Genomic DNA, 19549 nt, shown 5'->3' on the forward strand with positions numbered 1-19549 from the left:
GCCTCCCGCCCGCTGCGATCAGCTGTTTTGTGGTGTGCAGGAGGCTCAGAGGTTGGGGGGCAGGAGGAGGAGCAAGGGCATGGCAGACTGAGGGGAAGGGGCAGGGTCCTTGGGGGAAGGGGTGGAGTGGGGCCGGGGCCTGGGGCAGAGCCAGAGGTTGAGCAGCGAGCACCCTGTAGCACATTAGAAAGTTGGCGCCTGTAGCTCCAGCCCCGGAGTTGGCGCCTACGCAAGGAGCTGCATATTAACCTCTGAAGAGCCGCATGTGGCTCCGGAGCCAAAGGTTGGCCACCCCTGCTGTAGACATACCCTGAGTTGAACCACTGGCAAATTTGTATGTACTCTTCTGGGGAGGCCTTGTCTTTATACATGTATGTACAGTACCAAGAGGGGGTTGTGGGTACTATCGCAATATAATTATTAATGTGCAAATGTATCAATCTTCCTTCCAATGATGTCTGTGCATTGCCTTCTCCACGGTCTTCACTCGACTGTTAATGCAGTAGCAACTGAGTCTTAAAAACTTAGTTACAAGAAATTCTCAAGATAACATCCACTTTGGGTTGTGGGTCTGATTTTTCAGCCTGGCCTCTTTTTTGCACACCTCACTAATCCTACCACTTAGACAGCAAATTATCACGTAGGGCTGACTCCTGGGAGCCCTCTTTCCCTCCCACACTAACTTGAAAGGGAGCTGAATGGGCCCTTAAGATACTATGGCTGGAGCACTATGAATAGGATAGAAAGAAAATGTAGGTGTAATTTTTGTGGGTGCAACTTCTATCTAGAAAAAGGAGATCTGTTAGTGAAGTCATTTCTGGCAACTAAGTTGTTTAGGTGACCTAAGAAGTTATTGCTTTAACTTCTCGGTGTCAGGCTAGGAATTCCCATAGTAGAATTAATATATTTTGAAATCCCATCTGTAGTTATCAAAACATCTTCAATGTAATTCTGAGTAAAGCTATAGAAATCTTATAATAAGGTCAGCTACATATCTGAGTCAGCTGTAATAAAAGGTGAAAGTGGAGTACCATCCTAAAGTACAGAGAGCATGAGAGGGACCGGATTGACATTGTTTGGCATTCTGGGATGCAGTCAGAAATACTGAGTCCAAGTACTACTGAGATTATTATAAATAATTTCATCTTGTAACACCTGATCTGCAGTTCACACACTGATTTTATTAGTGGTTTGTTAAAAATATAAAGAAAAAGTAATAAAATATCAATTGAAACTCACCTCAAAATAGTCTGGCAGCCAGTGTATATCTGTTATTACTGTTTTATGGCCATATTCTATAGAAGAGACTGCACAATATCTCACAAAATGTGGTTCCTTACCACTTTGTTGTGCTTGTATAAACGTTGGCTAGAGAAGTTTTTAAAAGATACATTTTAAAAGGTATGTTTTGCAAAATACAACATTAGTTATCAAGAAAAAAAAAAGGAAACTGCACATATTGTTAATGTCCCTTTACAGTATTTTAGTTCAATCTAGAAACGTTTCTAGGGGTCTGATCTAAAGCCCATCAAAGCCAATGGAAAGTCTCAGTCAGCTTTGAATCAGATCCTGGCATACCATACTGTAAAAATTATGTCCACAATTGCTCCAGCCACCTCCAATAGAGCATTATTTCTTCCACTGTGCTCTCAAGCCTTCCTTCTAATTACCTACTTTGTATCCTCTTTCCATTCTCATCTTCATGCCTTCTTCCATACCACACACTCTGCCTGGAATTATCTCCCTTATTCCGTGAGCCAAACCACCTTCCCTCCATCCTTTAAATCTGTCCTTTAAAACACACTTCCATATACACGTTTAGCACTGGGGAAAATTTCTGTTCTGCTTTCAGTTTATACCATCATCTAATATATTATATTGATTTGATCTATGCGGTTGTGTAGCAGGGTGGTCATCTGCTCCTGCCTGAAAAGGCTTAAAACAACCCGGGGAGAGGGCTGTGGCAGGGAAGGAAAAGCGGGGCTGAATGGGGAAAGCAGCCTTAGCTGGGGGGGCCACGCCCCAATCAGGCTGAGGCTGGCTTAATCAGGGCCCAGCTAGCCCTTATAAGAGGGCAATGGGCCAGGAGCACAGAGAGTCTCTCTCATGCGCTAGAGAGGGAAGGGCCTGGTTGCCTGGAAGCTGAGAGGGTACCAAGACTGGAGCAGCAGGGCTGGGGGAAGGCCAGAGGAGCTGGGGAGCTCCGGCCTAGAAACCCCCCCAGGCTGCAGGCCTTGTTAAAGGCCAAAGAAGGTACTGGGGTTGCAGAGGGCAGCCCAAGGGCAGGCAGAGGCAGCAGGTCCAAAATGCCCCTTGCCTATGATAAGTGGCTTTTACACTGCAGTCCGCCCCAGTGAGCGGGGGCTAGATGGTGACTGGCAGTAGCCCAAGACTGAGGCGAGGTGGGGATAGAGGGTGGGGGTTCCCCGGGGAGGGGAGACCCAGATTTGTGGGGGTACTGCCAGGAGGCAGCACCCCGGCCTGAAAGGGGCACCGGGATCCAGGAGGGACTTGGGCCCAGCGGCAAACGGGACACCAGCCTGCAGAGGGTGCTCTGGAGGCTGGAAATGCTAATTCCCTGGACGACCAGCAGGAGGCGCTGCACCGGTGAGTCCCACCCTGTGACAGGTAGCTTCCTGGGGGTAGGGCTGAATACACTGTTGGTGCTCAATAAATAACAATGCCCGATTGTATCTCTGGTCTGTGTCAATTACAGTAATATTATTTATCTGGGTTGGTGATGTAGATATGAGATTTTGATAAAGATTTATTTTGTTGCCTCGTGTATCGGAATACAAACAGTCTAGTTAGTACTTCATTGCCAGGCTGATATTTCCTTCATTTTAAGCCTGCATTCCCTTTCCCATATTTATTTCCTAACTTCCTCTCATTTTCCCTTTTTTTATTCACAGCAGGGCATACTCCAGCACTAAATACAGAACTCAAGTACTAACCATATTAACAGCAGTGTTCTTGCTTCCACCAGCACCAGTTTTAGCATTCTGCAGCTTTTCTTCATACTCAGAAATGTCCCACAGTACAACCTATGAGGAGAAATGAACGTCTTTACAAAGTATTTTTTCTGTTTAAACGATAGATTAAAACAGATTTCTGAACTGTAATACGAGCACTGTTTGAAAGTAGAAGGAGGAAGTCTACTTACGATGCCAGAACTGGAGGGTGGTGGGTTTTTTTAAGATATTGCCTCTGCAGACCCTCACTGTAGCAGTCTGGTGCAACAGACTGCAAATCCTAGAACCATCTGAGTCCGTTAACAATTTGCTGGTCTGTGCAGCCTGTCACACTGATCAAGCATTTCTAAGTGTCACCTTTAAAGTGATTGCTGAGGCTGTGGACTGAAAAACTGCTTCTATGCCATCACATCCTCAGGACTCAATAAAGGATTAGACATTTCTATGGATGATGAGAATGTTTACAGACAGGATAAAACATTTATATGGGATATAAACGTTAATGTTTCATAAACCAACATTAACTAATGAAAGTTGGGAATAAAACTTCCCCAGTCCATAAAAATGTCTAATCCTCTTCTGAATTGTTTTAATTTCCTGGGGTCAGTAATATCTTGTGGCTCCACAAATTAAGTATGTGTTGTGTAAAGAAGGTATTTCTTTTATAACAGTTTAAATGCATTTCCTCTCAATTTCATCATCCTGCACTTAGGACGGAAGAATCCCATGCACTGCTACAGGCTGGGGACCGACTGGCTAAGCAGCATTTCAGCAGAAAAGGACCTGGGGATTACAGTGGACGAGAAGCTGGATATGAGTCAACAGTGTGTCCTTGTTGCCAAGAAGGCTAACGGCATATTGGGCTGCATTAGTAGGAGCACTGCCAGCAGATCGAGGGAAGTGATTATTCACCTCTATTCGGCACTGGTGAGGCCACATCTGGAGTGTTGTGTCCAGTTTTGGGCCCCCCACTACAGAAAGGATGTGGACCAGTTGGAGAGTCCAGCGGAGGGCAACAAAAATGATTAGGGGGATGGGGCACATGACTTACGAGAAAAGGCTGAGGGAACTGGGCTCATTTAGTCTGCAGAAAAGAAGACTGAGGGGGGATTTGATAGCAGCCTTCAACTACCTGAAGGGGGATTCCAAAGAGGATGGAGCTCGGCTGTTCTCAATGGTGGCAGATGACAGAACAAGAAGCAATAGTCTCAAGTTGCAGTGGGGGAGGTCTAGATTGGATATTAGGAAAAACTATTTCACTAGATGGGTGATGAAGCATTGGAATGGGTTACCTAGGGAGGTGATGAAATCTCCATCCTTAGAGGTTTTTAAGGCCCAGCTTGACAAAGCCCTGGCTGGGATGATTTAGTTGGGATTGGTCCTGATTTGAGCTGGGGGTTGGACTAAATGACCTCCTGAGGTCTCTTCCAACCCTAATCTTCTATGATTCTCCGTCTCTTTGTTTTTGTATTATGGGAGAGGATAAATGGGGTGCCCAACTGTATCTTTTGTACCATTTACCATTTTATATATCCTCTATCATGTTCATATTTTATTGATTCCCCTCTAGAACCAAAAAAGGAGGAGAACTCTAAAGATGGGAAGCATTCGTATTCTAAAGCCACAATGAAGTACAAGCAGGGACGTGGATCTGGACATGGCCTGGTGCAACTGGTAACAGGCATTCAGGTACTCTTGGTCCAAGGAAAGGCCTACCGTTCTGCCATATTGGAGATGAAGGATAAAGGCAGCATAGCCCACCTAAAGACAAGCATCTACTGAAACCATGAAGCAGTTATGATCACAGACTCTCACAAGACCAAAACTTCTTTACATATTCTCCCTTCCTTTGATGTATCTGGTGCTGTCCCCTGACAGACAGGATACTGCACTAGACAGACATCTGATCAAGCATGGTAATTTCTATGTTTTTTTCTATGAACTGCTATCAATGGATGAAAATGCTCAGTTTCTGGAACCAAGAGGCCTGGATGGGTCTACAGCTTTCAGTTAGCTTAGCCACTTAGATACTAGAAGTGGACATTTTTAGTCAACCCAGTCCCTTTAGTGGTTCTGGGACATGAAGAATAGTATGCAATACTCCTAAGAGTGGCAATGTGCCGAGGCAATTCTGTGGAGGAAAAACCTAAGATACTCATTCTGATAAATTACTTAACAAAACAGCAAAATGTATTAAAGAAAAAAAATGAGTCAATGAGGATCACTGTCTAAACAGTTGTCCACAGCATTATTCGGTGTGGAATACTCTCTTGTGCTGTCAGACCTCTCTCACAAGGGGGATTTAGATCCAGACATAGGTAGGGAGCCACTAGGAATGTGGTTCCTTAGGAAACTGAAAAGGAACAGGGGAGTAGGAAGTAAAGTGCAGGCAATGGGATTTCCTTGCATATACTTCATTATCCATGGGTTAAGAGACTTCATTGCCCATACCTGCACAATAAAGGTACAAACCCTGTTTCACTACCACAATGGGAGCTGTAACCTGGGAACTTATCCCACAAGTGGTATGATTTGGCCATGTGTATTTTGACTGTGCTTCACTAGTTTATACAAACTACCAAGTTTGCTGCCATACTGCATTTTCCATTTGTTCAAGAACACTGAATATTCACTATTTAGTGCAGATACACTAATGTAATAAATTAAAATTCAAAAATGAAGATTGACTAGAACAATCAATATAGAAAATAATAGAACTAAGAAGAAAGGAGCCAACACCTGTCCATTCATGCAGCCTCCAGCAATGATATTGGGATCAGATGGACAGAATTCAAAGCAGTAGACGTCTTCAGGGCACTCCAGCATTAACTAGAAAAAATAATAATCAATTGAGAAATACAGCCATGTTGGAAAGATTGTTCCTTTGTTGTCTGAATAATTTGAATATTTTAAAATCCTGTTTAAATACCTGAGGGTGAATAGGGTCAGAGAAACTCCAAAAAAGAATTGGTGACTTCTGCAACAACAGTTTACCAGATTGGGTAATGCGTTCTTCATAAGAAAGCCGCTCTGTTACTGACACTGCTATAATCCCTGATCGAGGGGAAAACAAACAACTTCATCGTCGATAAAGGGAAAATTTTAGCACTTCTACAAAAAAAACAATGCCATGCCCACTTCAAGTGTTAATGGCTCTGTTAATTATTGCTTTATAGGTGACCTGTAAAGAGAAAAAATTGGCTATGTCTCCTTTTTATATACATAGCCAATTTTTCCCCCCACTGTAGGTCACCTTTAAAGCAATAATTTTAGTTAATGAATGATTAGGCACCTTAAAAATGAGTGATGGAAGCCCAAGACCAGAATATAACTCAATATTTTTGCTAAGAGTCGTTAAATTCTAATCTCAAAACTGGAATAACGTGACAGACATGGTTATGCTCTTGGGCACCCATTAAGAAACCAATTCCTTTGTCGTTATACTTAAAAAGAAGGCAGATTTCCTTTGCATCCTGCAGTGTTGGCTGTTCAATGGAATGTGTGGAGCTGCAATACCCCAAAGGAAATATTGGGAAGCATTCAGAATGACTACTGGTGCTCCCTGCACTCAGGTGGAGCCACATAGGCAAGTGGTGAGGAGAAGTTGAAAGAGAAGCAGGGCTCCATGGAGCAGTGTGTGCTTCTGGGAGAGTATGAGAAAGAAATTAGGTCCAGCACAATTAGAGTCCCTTTAAATGGATCTCACAAGGGGAAAATTTCCTTCCTATGTATTCTCTACTATACACTTGCACAAGAAATCATCTGGCCTACAACATTACCTCTTTGAATTCTACACAATATCTGTCCATATCCCACTTTATCTCAAATCAGTGGTTTCCACATTTAAAAGCCAATAAAACCTTTATCAATTTAAACTTTAAAGCTCTCAAACTATTTCAGGCATGAACTATATATTTTATAAGCATTACCATAAATGGTTGGATGCCAGCAAACACAGCTAACTGTTCTATGCTTCAGATAGTGCAGGTCTGTAAACGATTGGTATTCCTTAAGGTAAGCATCTGACTTGCCACCAAAGGCACTTTCATCTTCTGCTAATGCTTTCCAGTCATCAAAAAAGGCATTCATAATTTCATTTTGCTGCAATGCTATTTCCACTCTGTGTTATGAAAATAATAGTTAACATTTTCAAAAATGTTAGATGTGATTATTCAATGGGATAATTACCCATTAATTCAATAAAGAGACATCTTTCATTTAAAAATTATGATCACATCTCCCAAAGTGGTATGCACAATGGTTACCCAGTGCTGGTCACTACTCTCAAGAGAGCCCTTCACATTCAAATACACTTAATAAAAAATAGACATACTGTGCTATCACTTCACTTGTGTGTGCTCAGATAGATTTGATTTCAGTGGGCTTAGATTAGGCTCTTGAAGTTTACTACCCAACCCTGGAGCCCCAATGATTTCAGTGGACTCCTCAAGTGAGTAAGAGCTGTAGGACTGGGCCCTCACGGTTTACAGTTCCTCCTTCTACTTACTCCAGCAGAGGAGTCAGGGCCACATCCTCGGGTGGTATAAATAGATGTAGCTCCCTGACTTTAATAGAGCTATGTCCATTTACACCAGCTGAGGATCTGGCCCACAATTTTTTGTTTACCCATGAAAATGAATTTGTCATGAACTGTATTACTTGTTCCCATGTAAATGAATGTGATGTCACAAACCTATTACAGTATCAAGTAAGAAGAAAAATATGCTAGGAAGATGCAGAATATAGAAACATAGGGACTGCACTACTTGGACCAGACCACTGGTCCATCTAGAGCAGTATTCTGTCTCTGACAGTAGCCAATGTCTGATGCTTCAGAGGAAGGTGTTAGTCACGTTACTGGACGGGTATGCAATAGCATTACTATGATGGAAGTACTTCAATAATTACCAAAAGTGACAGTGTAGAGCAGTGGTGGGCAACCTGTGGCCACAGGTTGCCCACCACTGGCGTAGAGTATGGAAAAACACATGAAATGAGTGAGACATATACTTTAAAAACTTTCCTACTGACAGACACTTTGAACCATCTGAAATTTAATTGTGGCTTAACAGCTGACTAACTTCTTTTAGAAATTTGAAACCACCTTCCACAAAGCACATCAGAAGAGCATGGATTGGGAATGCATGCATCAGAGAATTCCGTTTTTTGTCTTGATTTTAAAACTAACAGTTATAAACCTAAGTATATCGTGACACCTGTTGTATAGTTCTGTGTACCATTTTACTGAAGGTAAACTTTAATGCATATTATTGCAACATTTTTACCTTAAAAACACTGAGATAATAAATTCTTTCAGATCCTCAGATGACAAACACAGCTCTTTTTCTTCACCTGAGAACTCTCTAGGAAAGTACTGTGTGGCTGCATTTCTTGGATAGGTCCTAAGCAAGTTGGAACAAATTTTAACACAGGTAAATTTGAAAGTTTTTTTTTTTTAAAGAAGCCTTATGAAGTACAAAAAATGGAAAGCTAACTACACCTTTACCCCAATATAACGCGACCTGATATAACATGAATTTGGATATAACGTGGTAAAGCAGTGCTCTGGGGGGCGGGGCTGCACATTCCGGCGGATCAAAGCAAGTTCGATATAACGCGGTTTCACCTATAACGCGGTAAGATTTTTTGGTTCCCGAGGACAGTGTTATATCGAGGTAGAGGTGTATGTTAATTTTTGCTAATGTTGGTAAGATGATTTGGGTTGATCCAACTTCGGAAGTGAGGGAGAACTTAGCTGCACAGTATTTGAAAAGGTGCTCTCAGAGGACCTGATTCTGCTCTCACACTAGATTTACAACTGTGTAACCCCATTGATTCCAATGAGTTATTCCTGGTTTACATTACTGTTAGTGAGCTCAGAATCAGGACATAAATTAACAAATAATAATGAAGGGATTGTTTCCCTTTATAATTACTAAAAACTGGTAAATCCATTTCACACTTACCACTTTGTTTGAGTACTCATTTCCCTTACTTTTGGAACGACTTGTGCACCAACATCTTTTTCAAGTTTCATAATGCTGAAATTTTTATCCTGATAGGATGTACATTCAATGTAGCCATCTTTCACACTTGAAGCATTTCTATCAGTAAATTTGACCTTTGAACCAAACTCTCTGCGCACTCGAGAAATCATATATTTAATCTGCAATATACCCAAAATAAGAGATTTTCTGAAATAACCACAGGAAAATTATTCTTGAAAGTCAAGTCCTTTGAAACAGTGAGATTCAGAGATCTGCAAGGTCACTTCTGGTGGTCACTTGTTCACAAACATTTATAGATTTTGAAATTCTGTACCCCTCTCATGAGCCCAAATCACCAATAAGTGTATGTCATCATATATTTTTATCTTTCCAAACGGTACAGGACTTCTGAATATTTTTTAAATTACTCCTAGCACTGAAAGGGCTAATCCTGTTACTCTGAGATATCAAAATTGTCCCTTTGCCCAAGTAACTCATTCACTTCTCTCTGGATGAAATTTACCCCGCTCTGAGAGCCACCACAAAGCCTATATGCAACTTAAGCCCAATGCTATATCAGACAGCAGATTCCAGAACAAATGGAGGAGAATACTGCATCCCATTTAAACTACATGGAGAATTTGGACTTCCCAGAGATTAATGGGAATTTTTCCATTGACTTGTTTGGAGCAGGATTGGGATCTTAAGTAAGTAAAAAATAATTACAATTATCTAAATTGTAATTATTTGGCAAAGCTATCAAAACTACCACCTCAAACCGTACAAATGGTGATGGGGATGCTTAATGTCCACAAGTGGCCATGACTTCTGTTTTATATCTCCAGCAGCAGAGTGCCTTCATTACAGTCAGGGCATTGGATCACGTATGGACTTAAATGGAAAAGGAAAACATCAGAATCTCTTCCTACAGCACTTTCAGTTTTTCTAGCTAGTTCCAACTCTCCTTTGCTGTGGTATCTGACAAGATCACAGTCAAAACTGGGATGGCCACAAGAATTTCAGGCATAACTCTAAATTTTCTGCCTTCTGTTCATTTAAAGAACTTCTTTAATTTTATTTTAACAGAGAATTTGTGTGAGAATATGACTTTGATTGAATGACATTTATAATTTCTGACCTTTCTAAGAGATTCATTAACTGATTCTTCTTCAATTTCCTTTTCACTGCCAAGGGAGACCCAAGGTTTGCGGACAGGAGGCTTATAAACGTATTCCTCTGTCGTTCCTTCTTTAGTCTCTCCTTCTTCTTCCACTGCCTCTGGAGGCTATAAGACAAAGTAATTGCAAAGAATTTATTTATAGTTTTTCATATATAAACATAAATATATTATTTAAATGTAGAAAAAAAATTCAGTGTTGCCGATTCTTATTCACACAAATAGTCTCAATGTAGTCAATCCGGCTACTCACAGGAGTAAGGATTTGGAGGATTAGGCCCTGTCCTTTTAGCAATGAATTTTCCAATAAATACTAAAGGGACACTGTCAATTTGAAAGGAAGTCAGTTTTTAAAAAGGAGTTTAAAGTAGTTTCATGTACTTCACCTGCTCCTGAGTCCCTTGTAACTAGCTAACAGAATGTTGGGAATCATTAGGAAAGGGATAGATAAGACAGAAAATATCATATTGCCTCTATATAAATCCATGGTATGCCCACATCTTGAATACTGTGTGCAGATGTGGTTGCCCTTCTCAAAAAAGATGTACTGGAATTGGAAAAGGTACAGAAAAAGGCAACAAAAATGATTAGGGGGATGGAACAGATTCCATATGAGGAGAGATTAATAAGACTGGAACTTTTCATCTTGGAAAAGAGACAACTAAGGGGCAATATGATAGAGATCTATTAAATCATGACTGGTGTGGAGAAAGTAAATAAGCAAGTGTCATTTACTCCTTTTCATAATACAAGAACTAGGGGTCCACCAAATGAAATTAACAGGCAGCAGGTTTAAAACAAACAAAAGGAAGTATTTCTTCACACAACGCACAGTCAACATGTGGAACTCTTACCCAGAGGATGTTGTGAAGGCCAAGACAATAACAGGGTTCAAAAAATAACTAGATAAATTCCTGGAGGATAGGTCCATCAATGGCTATTAGCCAGGATGGGCAGGAATGGTGTCTCTAGCCTCTGTTTGCCTGAAGCTGGTAATGGGCAACAGGGGATGAATCACTTGATGATACCTTTCAGAGTGGTAGTCGTGTTAGTCTGCATCAGCAAGAAGAACGAGGAGTACTTGTGGTACCTTAGAGACTAACAAATTTATTTGAGCATAAGGTTTCATGGGCTAAAACTCACTTCATCAGATGAATGCAGTGGAAAATACAGTAGGAACATATATATACACAGAGGACATGAAAAAATGGGTGTTGCCATACTGACTATAACGAGGGTAATTAGTTAAGGTGGGCTATTATCAGCAGGAGAAAAACAAACCTTTGTAGTGATAATCAGGATGGCCCATTTCCAACAGTTGACAAGAAGGTGTGAGTAACAGTAGGGGGAAAAATTAGCATGGGGAAATAGGTTTTACTTTGTGTAAAGACCCATCCGCTCCCTGTTCTGATACCTGTTCTGTTAATTCCCTCTAAAGCACCTGGCCACTGTTGGAAGACAGGATACTGGGGTAGATGGACCTTTGGTCTGACACAGTATGGCTGTTCTTATGTACAATCACTATTTTATTTTCTATTAAAATGCTTTTTTCCCCTCCCCTGCTGCTGTGTGACAGACGCACAGGAACAAAAGGAGAAAATGACTAAGGCCCTCATCCTGCAGTGTACTGCACTTGGAAGGTCACAGGGGTCCATACAGTGGTGCTCCAGTGCATTGCAGAATTGAGACCTAACTAATTAAGGTTCCAGTCCTGCAAACACTTAAGCATGTTAATAACCTCAAGCAAATAAATAGGCCTACTGAAATCACGTGTACAAAAATTTGCAAAAGCAGAGTCTAAATGACTATATAAAAATGTTTGCAATGAAAATAAGCACAGTTTTCTCTAATCTTTCAGTTATAATAATTTTATGTGCTCCTTGTAATAACAGTAGGGAAAAAAATCAAAACCAAATGTGACTTTCAATTACAAGGTTAATGTTTTCCTTTAATGTTTTGCATTCAAAAATATATTTTCTAAGTACAATTTGTTGAATAGATATTCTTCCTTTGAAGAGTCCTTAGCTCACTAATTATAATCTCTTACTGAAATGTGTCTAATCTGGAAAACTAGAGATTTTGCACGTGTGATTACCAGTTTTATGAGAAATGGTAATCTTGACACCAATCAAGTCAATGCCAAAAATCCCATTGACAGTGGAGTTGGGATTTCACCCAAACTCTTTTTCAGTATAAATTGTAGGTATATTTTGCATGTTAAGACTAACTTAAAGTGTAAAATTCTTGCAATTAGAGTGCTTTATTTATAAGTGTGTTCAATACAGATCTTCTTTTCATGTCATTGAAGAAGATCTGTATCGATGACATAAAAAGAAGAATCAGACTAGTCACTATTGCATTCCTAAAACTCTGTAAGATCTGGAAGGCTAAGACATTTCAATAAAAATTAAAAGCAGTGTATATGAGACAATTGTGCTGATATTGCAGTATGGATCAGAATGTTGATGTATGAGGAAAGCTGATGAACATAAGAGATTGACTGTAGAAATGAACTAGCAGAGGGGAATATTGAGAGATTCAAGACTGCAGAAAATAAAAAATTACATGCTAAGAACATGGCTAGGGCAAGAAATAATGCTGTTACAGAAGAGCCAAGAAAGACAACTATAATGGTTTGAACATGGGTCAAGAATGGACCCAGAAAGGATACCAAATGAGGTGATATGTACCAGAGTGCAAGCAACTAGCAAGAGAGGAAAACTGAGGATGTATTGGATAAACACAGTGATGAATGAGGCTGTGAAGCTGATACAAAGTGATGGAAAAACTTCCTTCAGCCCCATTGTTGCTGGTGAGCTGATGGATGGGAATCAAAGGGTACGTCTACACTTACCTCCGGGTCCGACGGCAGGCAATCGGTGTTCTGGGATCGATCCCGGAAGTGCTCGCCGTCGATGCCGGTACTCCAGCTCAGTGAGAGGAGTACGCGGCATCGACGGGGGAGCCTGCCTGCAGCGTCTGAACCCGCGGTAAGTTCGGACTAAGGTACTTCGAATTCAGCTACGTTATTAACGTAGCTGAATTTGCGTACCTGAGTCCGAAGTGGGGGGGTAGTGTGGACCAGGCCAAAGAGAAGAAGAGACAATACAGATAGGGTGACCAGATGTCCCGATTTTATAGGGACAGGCCTGATATTTGGGGCTTTTTCTTATATAGGCTCATATTACCACCCACCCTCTGTCCCAGTTTTTCACACTTGCTGTCTGGTCACCCTAAATACAGATCTCAAAGTGTGTGTGTGTGACTGTAGCACTGTGAGTTATTTTAAGTATGTGGAATAATGTGAAGGTGTGTTTGGATTTTCTTACATTTAAAAAGCTTTCCTTGGCCTCTTCGGTTGCAACAAGATAAAAGTTCTGTCCATATTTGAACTCTGTATCTAAAACTATCAGAAGTTCTTCCCCTGGATATTCCTGCATGAATAAGAACAGAAAGGTTTCATGCATTCAACTTCCAATTACAACTGATATATTAATCTAAGATCTGTAAAATTGTGAATTAGATATTTAAGTAATCAATACCAGAAAACACAATCCTGAAGAAAAAATCATTCTTAAATTCAAAGAACTGTAGCTATTTAGTGGAAAGTAGAAAGCAAGTAATGTACAAATAAAGCTTGATCCTATGCTCATTTAAGTCAATGGCAAAGTTATCATTAACTTTAGTGGTGGATGATCAGGGTCAGAATTTGTAAAAATTTACAAGTACAGAGGGCTGTTTTGCCCTCACATGTGTGTGTAATTCTCATTGACTTCAATGAAAATTGCAAGGACATATCCAAAGGCATAACTAGACTTATTTCTATTTTGTATTATACTATTTATTCCCTTTTACATTTCTTTTCAAGGCTTATATATGAATATGAAAAATTGTAATGAAAATACGTTTTCCTAGAGTATTCACAGATGAGGATGGGCCTTACCACTGAAAGTACATGGTATGAGGGTTTTAAGTTTTAAAGTTAGAAAAAAAGGGGTTACGTACTAGGACTATTTTTTTGACTGGGTGGAAATCGGAGACTGCAGCTCTTGTCTTCATATCCTGAATTATGTCCTCTTTTTTCAGAAGTTTGTAAGGTTTTTCTTCTGTGATATCTTCATTAATTCGACAATTTAAAATTTCCTGTGTCTTTTCAGTGAAAACTAATGGAAAGATCTCTGGGTGGCCTAGAAAAGGTAAGGCAAAGTTGGAGGGTGAACAAAAATTGTGTTTTCCTTGAAAGGTTGACAGTATAGGAGATATTTAGAACTGTTAATGACATCTTTCTTACTGCTAGTAATACGACACCTTTGAACCGCTGTACTTATAGTTTTTGGTACATTTGGTGGCATAGATTGTAAATTCAATATGGAAAGATAACATTGTCTTCATGTTGTAAAAGTCAGCGCCTAACACATTTTGCATAATCAATATATGTTATTTAAAATAAAATCTTTCAAGAAAACAGAAGAATGAATTCACAATCATCCTATGCTAAGGCAGAAATATTGTGATAGGAGTTGGCTGTGTGGTTGGCAAAGAAACATTTATTTGCTCCTAATCTAGCATTCACAAAATAACGATCAGCTGATTTCTTCAAGGTGGTGGATAGCCTGGTAAATCTAAGTTATGTCTATTCTTTGGCTGAAGAGAATCCTTCCTGGAGTGTGGAAATCTTGCATCACTGTGGATAAAATTTACAGTATTCAGACCAAAACATCTGCATCTATAAAACCACAGTAATATATGGAGGGGACAAATGCTCAGTGTTTTCTGCTTGAGTTTTGTGCAGTGTTGCTCAGTAATATGCTGGGGAAACTGCATTCCACAACCTGCACTTTGGTCTTATTCCTAGCTAGTGACCGCCAGTAGGGAAATACTGGTCCTTTGCTAGAGGAGATGGCCAATGCTATCTTGAAGAGAACAGAGGACCAAGTGCTCTTAAGGAAGCACGTGTATGTCCTCTGATCAAAATCCAGCTCTAGATGCTGATAATCTGTAATTAGTAACTGTATCTAATTGTTAATGTTTGTTCGAGATTATGGAAAAGGTTGCAGCAAGACAACTCATAGTATCTTGATGCCTCTGACTTCCTAAACCCTTGTCATTCTGGGCTTTGACTATTATATTTACATTGGTCAATGGCCTTCTGGCAGTGGATAAGGACAGGGTGTCCATATTGATATTGTCAAATTTGCCAGCAGTCTTTGCTACAGTTAATTATGAGGTTTTGTTAACTCACGTGAAGACCAAACTGGGTTTAGACAGAGCTACCCTGTGCTAGCTTCGTGCACTCACTGTTAGGCAATTGCTCTTCTGTCTCATGGGTTCTCTCACATGGGGTGGCGCAGGCTTCCTCTCTGTCACCTCATACATCTTGTTCAATGTGCATGAGGCCATTAGGAGGGTTAGTGAAGAGGCATGGACTGAAATGCTTTCAATATACTAATGATTTCCAGCTCTATGGACCTGATTGAGGAAAGTCCGAGTCTATCCCTATTCAGGACAGCAATTAAGCCCATGCTTAACTTTAAGCACAGGTTTATGTACTGTCCTGAACAGGGATGCTTTTCTAAATCAGGACCCTCATCTCCATTTCATCCTGTCTAGGGTGCAGTTGAGTCTATTTCTCAGTTACTGGGTGAGATTGAAGCATGAATAAGAGCAAACTGATTGAGACTCAAACCAGATAAAACTGAGGTGGCAATGGCTGGCCAACGGAGACAACCAGAGCGTATAACAAAGATTATATCTGACCCTCTGATTGAAAGTATGTATCCATCATTTGTTACTAAAGTGTGACTCTTGTCAGGTTCCTATCTGCTTTTAGCTCCAAAGAACATTGACTAGAATTCTGACTGTGTCTTCAAAGCCAGCCTTGGCACTATAATCTATGCCTTTGTCATTTCTAGATAGGATGACTGTAGTAAGTTCTATATGGGATGGGGCTACACCTTACATCCATTCAAAAGCTGAAGCTAATATAGAATATGGTGGATCCACTTGTTAAGTGATGTAGCTCACCATGAGTATGTGACACCAGGGGTGCCCCGAGAAATTGACATGGTATGCACCAGTAATCCCTGTGGAGCCATCCGCACTGCTGCCACTGGCCCCAGCATCTAGCCCACCAAGTCTGCATCATGCTCAGCTCCCACCTTCCAGCCCGGCCCACCAGGTGCAGTGTCATTCCCCATCCTTGAGAGGGAGGGGACACAGGCTTCTGGAAGTGGGACAAGGCTGGACAGGCCCCTGGGGGGAGCTCTGGTATAGGAGCCAGCCCCATGGAAGCAGCAAGAAGGAGCAGCACTGGCCGGCCCACTGCCCAGTGTGCTCACTCTGATTTGGCCCCCTGACCATGTGTGCCAATCACTCGGTTTTGGCCTCATCACTCCACATGTCATGAGGGAGGGCCAGAGGGGCCAAATCTGCTACTCCTTGCTGCTGCCAATGATATGCAAGGGCACTGTTGTGTGACACTGGTGCTTCCTGAATTGCATTGTCCGCTTGTTGGCTTTGGATGGAATGTAAATAGTTGGTTATAACCTATAAAGGCCTAATTGGGTTGAGCCTTGCCTATTTGAGAGACTTACTTTTTCCCCCTGCAATACTGCCATAGTTGCAGACTACAAAGGCATTCAAGCTGAAACTTTCCTAGCTTATTAGAATGGGACTGTTGAGAGGACATTCTTCGTAGAGGACCCCTAAGCTTTGATCTGAAATAGTTCGCATCTGCTGACCTTGAGGGCAAGCTGCAAAATGCTTCTTTTCAACTGGCTGCTTAGAGAATGGAGGTTTTTGGGGACCTGAAGGGCCAGGTGGGTTTTGTTATGTTCTCAGCGGTTGGGCGGGGTTTTTGTGAGATCTGCTGGTGTTTCAGAGTTTTTCTATTTCCTGTTGTTATAAGGTATATTTTGTCAGGATATCTAGAGCCTGGAGCAGGCATCTTTTTGTCTATTTTAAGCTGAAGTAGATAAATCTAAAATGGAGTATTGATCAGCTTGGTAAACATGCTTTGAGAAGTCAGTTCAAACCTAATCCTTTTAGAATTGACAAAACAATAAATCCTTTTTAATCTCTATCATCCAGGAAGCTAAATTTCCCAATAGGCCTATCATTTAATAGGTAATATTTGATAAATCCCACATTTATCCTTTAAACCCTTTCACTGCAGGTCCTCCACTGTATCTGCTCTGCTGCAGTCATCCACTGAAATCAATGGAATACTAAGCCATTCCTAGTATACTCTGCAATATGAAAGATGTGTTCTACCTGGACTTCCTGGCTATTACACAACATTGTGCAGTATGCATACAATACACACACATGACACACACAATTCCTGTGTCTATTTGCTTCACAAGTGCTAATTAACATTTCACTGCTTTCCTTTTCTATATCGCTTAGATTTTAAGGACTTATATTTGTGTGAGCTTCCAAGAGTCTCTGTGTTCTCCCTGTCAGGCACCTTATTCCAATGACCCCAGCTCCCCACCTTTGGGATGAGGAGGCCAGGCCATGAACCCTTCTTTGGCCTAGCATTTTGGCTATAGGAGTCAACTACGAAGAAACGACTTGAGGCGTTTACTCCTTCTAAAGAATCGAGCACGTTGTTCTGCAGCACTCCCAGCCCCTGCTGCCCCAGGGAGTGAAGGATGTGGTCAGGACACAGACCTGGAACCCTAGTACACAGCTGCAATGCTACAGATACAGCCAAGATTTCAATATGTCATGGTTGACAGGCCCAGGAAATTACGTTTCCTCTTGCAAAGCATCTCTCTGAGAAAGAAAATTACCACCCGTTCAGCATGAGGACTGCAACAGTAAAAACTCCCCAGTTGCTCTGCTGGGGAACTTTCCAACTAACAACATCATAGATAGGCACGTCCATGTCATGTCTTCCCTGCCGTCCCCTTGCCAGCTCTGTTCCTGTGAGCCAACAGGAGAAAACTCCAGATCTCTGTAGTGCACCGATAAGAGGATTTTCATTCATTTTAATCTCCAGTTGGCTCAAGAGAATGGAATGGACAGGGGGAGCAGAGGGACAGTACAACATGCATGTGTATCAGTCCTCGAGATTTGTTGCATGGGGTGTCCAGGACTGATGCCCAGGGTGCATCTAACTGGACTGGTACCCAGAGGAAAATCAATATAACTTTCCTATCCCTACCCATAATATTTTTGGAATCCCCTTATTGTGAAATTATCAGAAAGGAGGAGAAGATTCCCCCCATCTGACAGAAAAGTAAAAGGAAACCCAAGCAATTAGTCATATAATTCTCTTTGTATCAAAAGGTCTAATCGAGAATAATGGTGATTTTCAAATAGCTCATATAATAAAACAGCTGTACTGCACTCCAGTGGTAGCAGATGATTTAAAAAAATGCTTGAACAAGCTGCATAGTATCTTTTCCTTCAATGTTAACATAAAAATATTTTCTTAACCTGATGCAGTTTCAGTGTCACATGGAACATAATGAATGTCCATTTAAAATTAATGAAAACTACTCTAGACAGAACACTAGGGAATATACTGTGGCAACTGTCCTGCATCAGCAGAGCAGGCTAGATGGCCTAAAATCTCTTTTTGACCACTTATTTCTATGAGACTAAATTAAAAGCAATAACCAGAATAATAGGTTATATCATAACATCTATTTGCCTGAAGGATTCCAGTACAAATCATAATACAAAACTAAGAGCTGATCCTGAAATTCTTCCTCATATCAGTAATTTTGCCAGATGATGCTTTTCTGAGTAAAAATTTTTAGCATCAAGTCAACATTTTTCAATTAAAAGCTCTTCTGACTAGTGTCTTCCTATATGGCTGTAATATATACTATATATAATATGTACTTCCTATATACTGAAATATAAATAATAAATGAAATAATGTATCACAGACACATAAAATGGGTCATGGCAGTAAACAGGTACTATCAGCATGACTTTGGGATGGTGATATTACTCATGAGTAGTAAAGGTACAAATAAATTATGCAGGTCAATCCCAGCGAGTGCCAATGAAACCCTTCTATTACCACACACCACAAATGTTGTACCATTTGTTTGGAATCACCTTGTATTTGTAGTGGTGGACTTTTGGAAGAGTCTTAGTTTTGGGGACATTGGTTCCTGTTTGTTTATTATACTATTATAATGTTTGTGCCCTGTGCCCACAGTTCACACTTTAACCTGCTACCACTATCCTCAGAGGCCAAAAATCCCTAAAGAGCAAAGGGAATTTTGCTAGTTTTATACTAAGGAGCTAAGAACCAGGAATGAGACTCCCGCAGAGATAGTATCTTTAGCAAATAGGATCTTTTGCATTTCCAAATACTATAATTCTATATAAACTAACAGTCACACGGATATCAATTTTTTCTTCTATTGTTCGCCACTAGGCGGAGCTAC

The 19549-nt window shown here is 40.7% G+C and overlaps 1 protein-coding gene across 1 annotated transcript in view; it reads right to left on the reverse strand.

Moving 5' to 3' along the window:
* Window positions 1-19549, reverse strand: part of WDR63 (WD repeat domain 63) — a 42104-nt gene that overhangs the window by 13423 nt on the left and 9132 nt on the right. Inside the window, 11 exon segments of the mRNA XM_024201559.2 lie at window positions 779-784; window positions 1236-1368; window positions 2955-3044; window positions 5712-5801; window positions 5902-6026; window positions 6902-7092; window positions 8258-8374; window positions 8939-9138; window positions 10098-10244; window positions 13466-13570; window positions 14142-14323. Of these exon segments, the coding sequence (XP_024057327.2) occupies window positions 779-784; window positions 1236-1368; window positions 2955-3044; window positions 5712-5801; window positions 5902-6026; window positions 6902-7092; window positions 8258-8374; window positions 8939-9138; window positions 10098-10244; window positions 13466-13570; window positions 14142-14323 (1386 nt within the window).

This window comes from Terrapene carolina, unplaced genomic scaffold, assembly GCF_002925995.2.
Source record: "Terrapene carolina triunguis isolate 2854851 unplaced genomic scaffold, T_m_triunguis-2.0 Scaffold211, whole genome shotgun sequence".
NCBI classification, from domain to species: domain Eukaryota; kingdom Metazoa; phylum Chordata; order Testudines; family Emydidae; genus Terrapene; species Terrapene triunguis.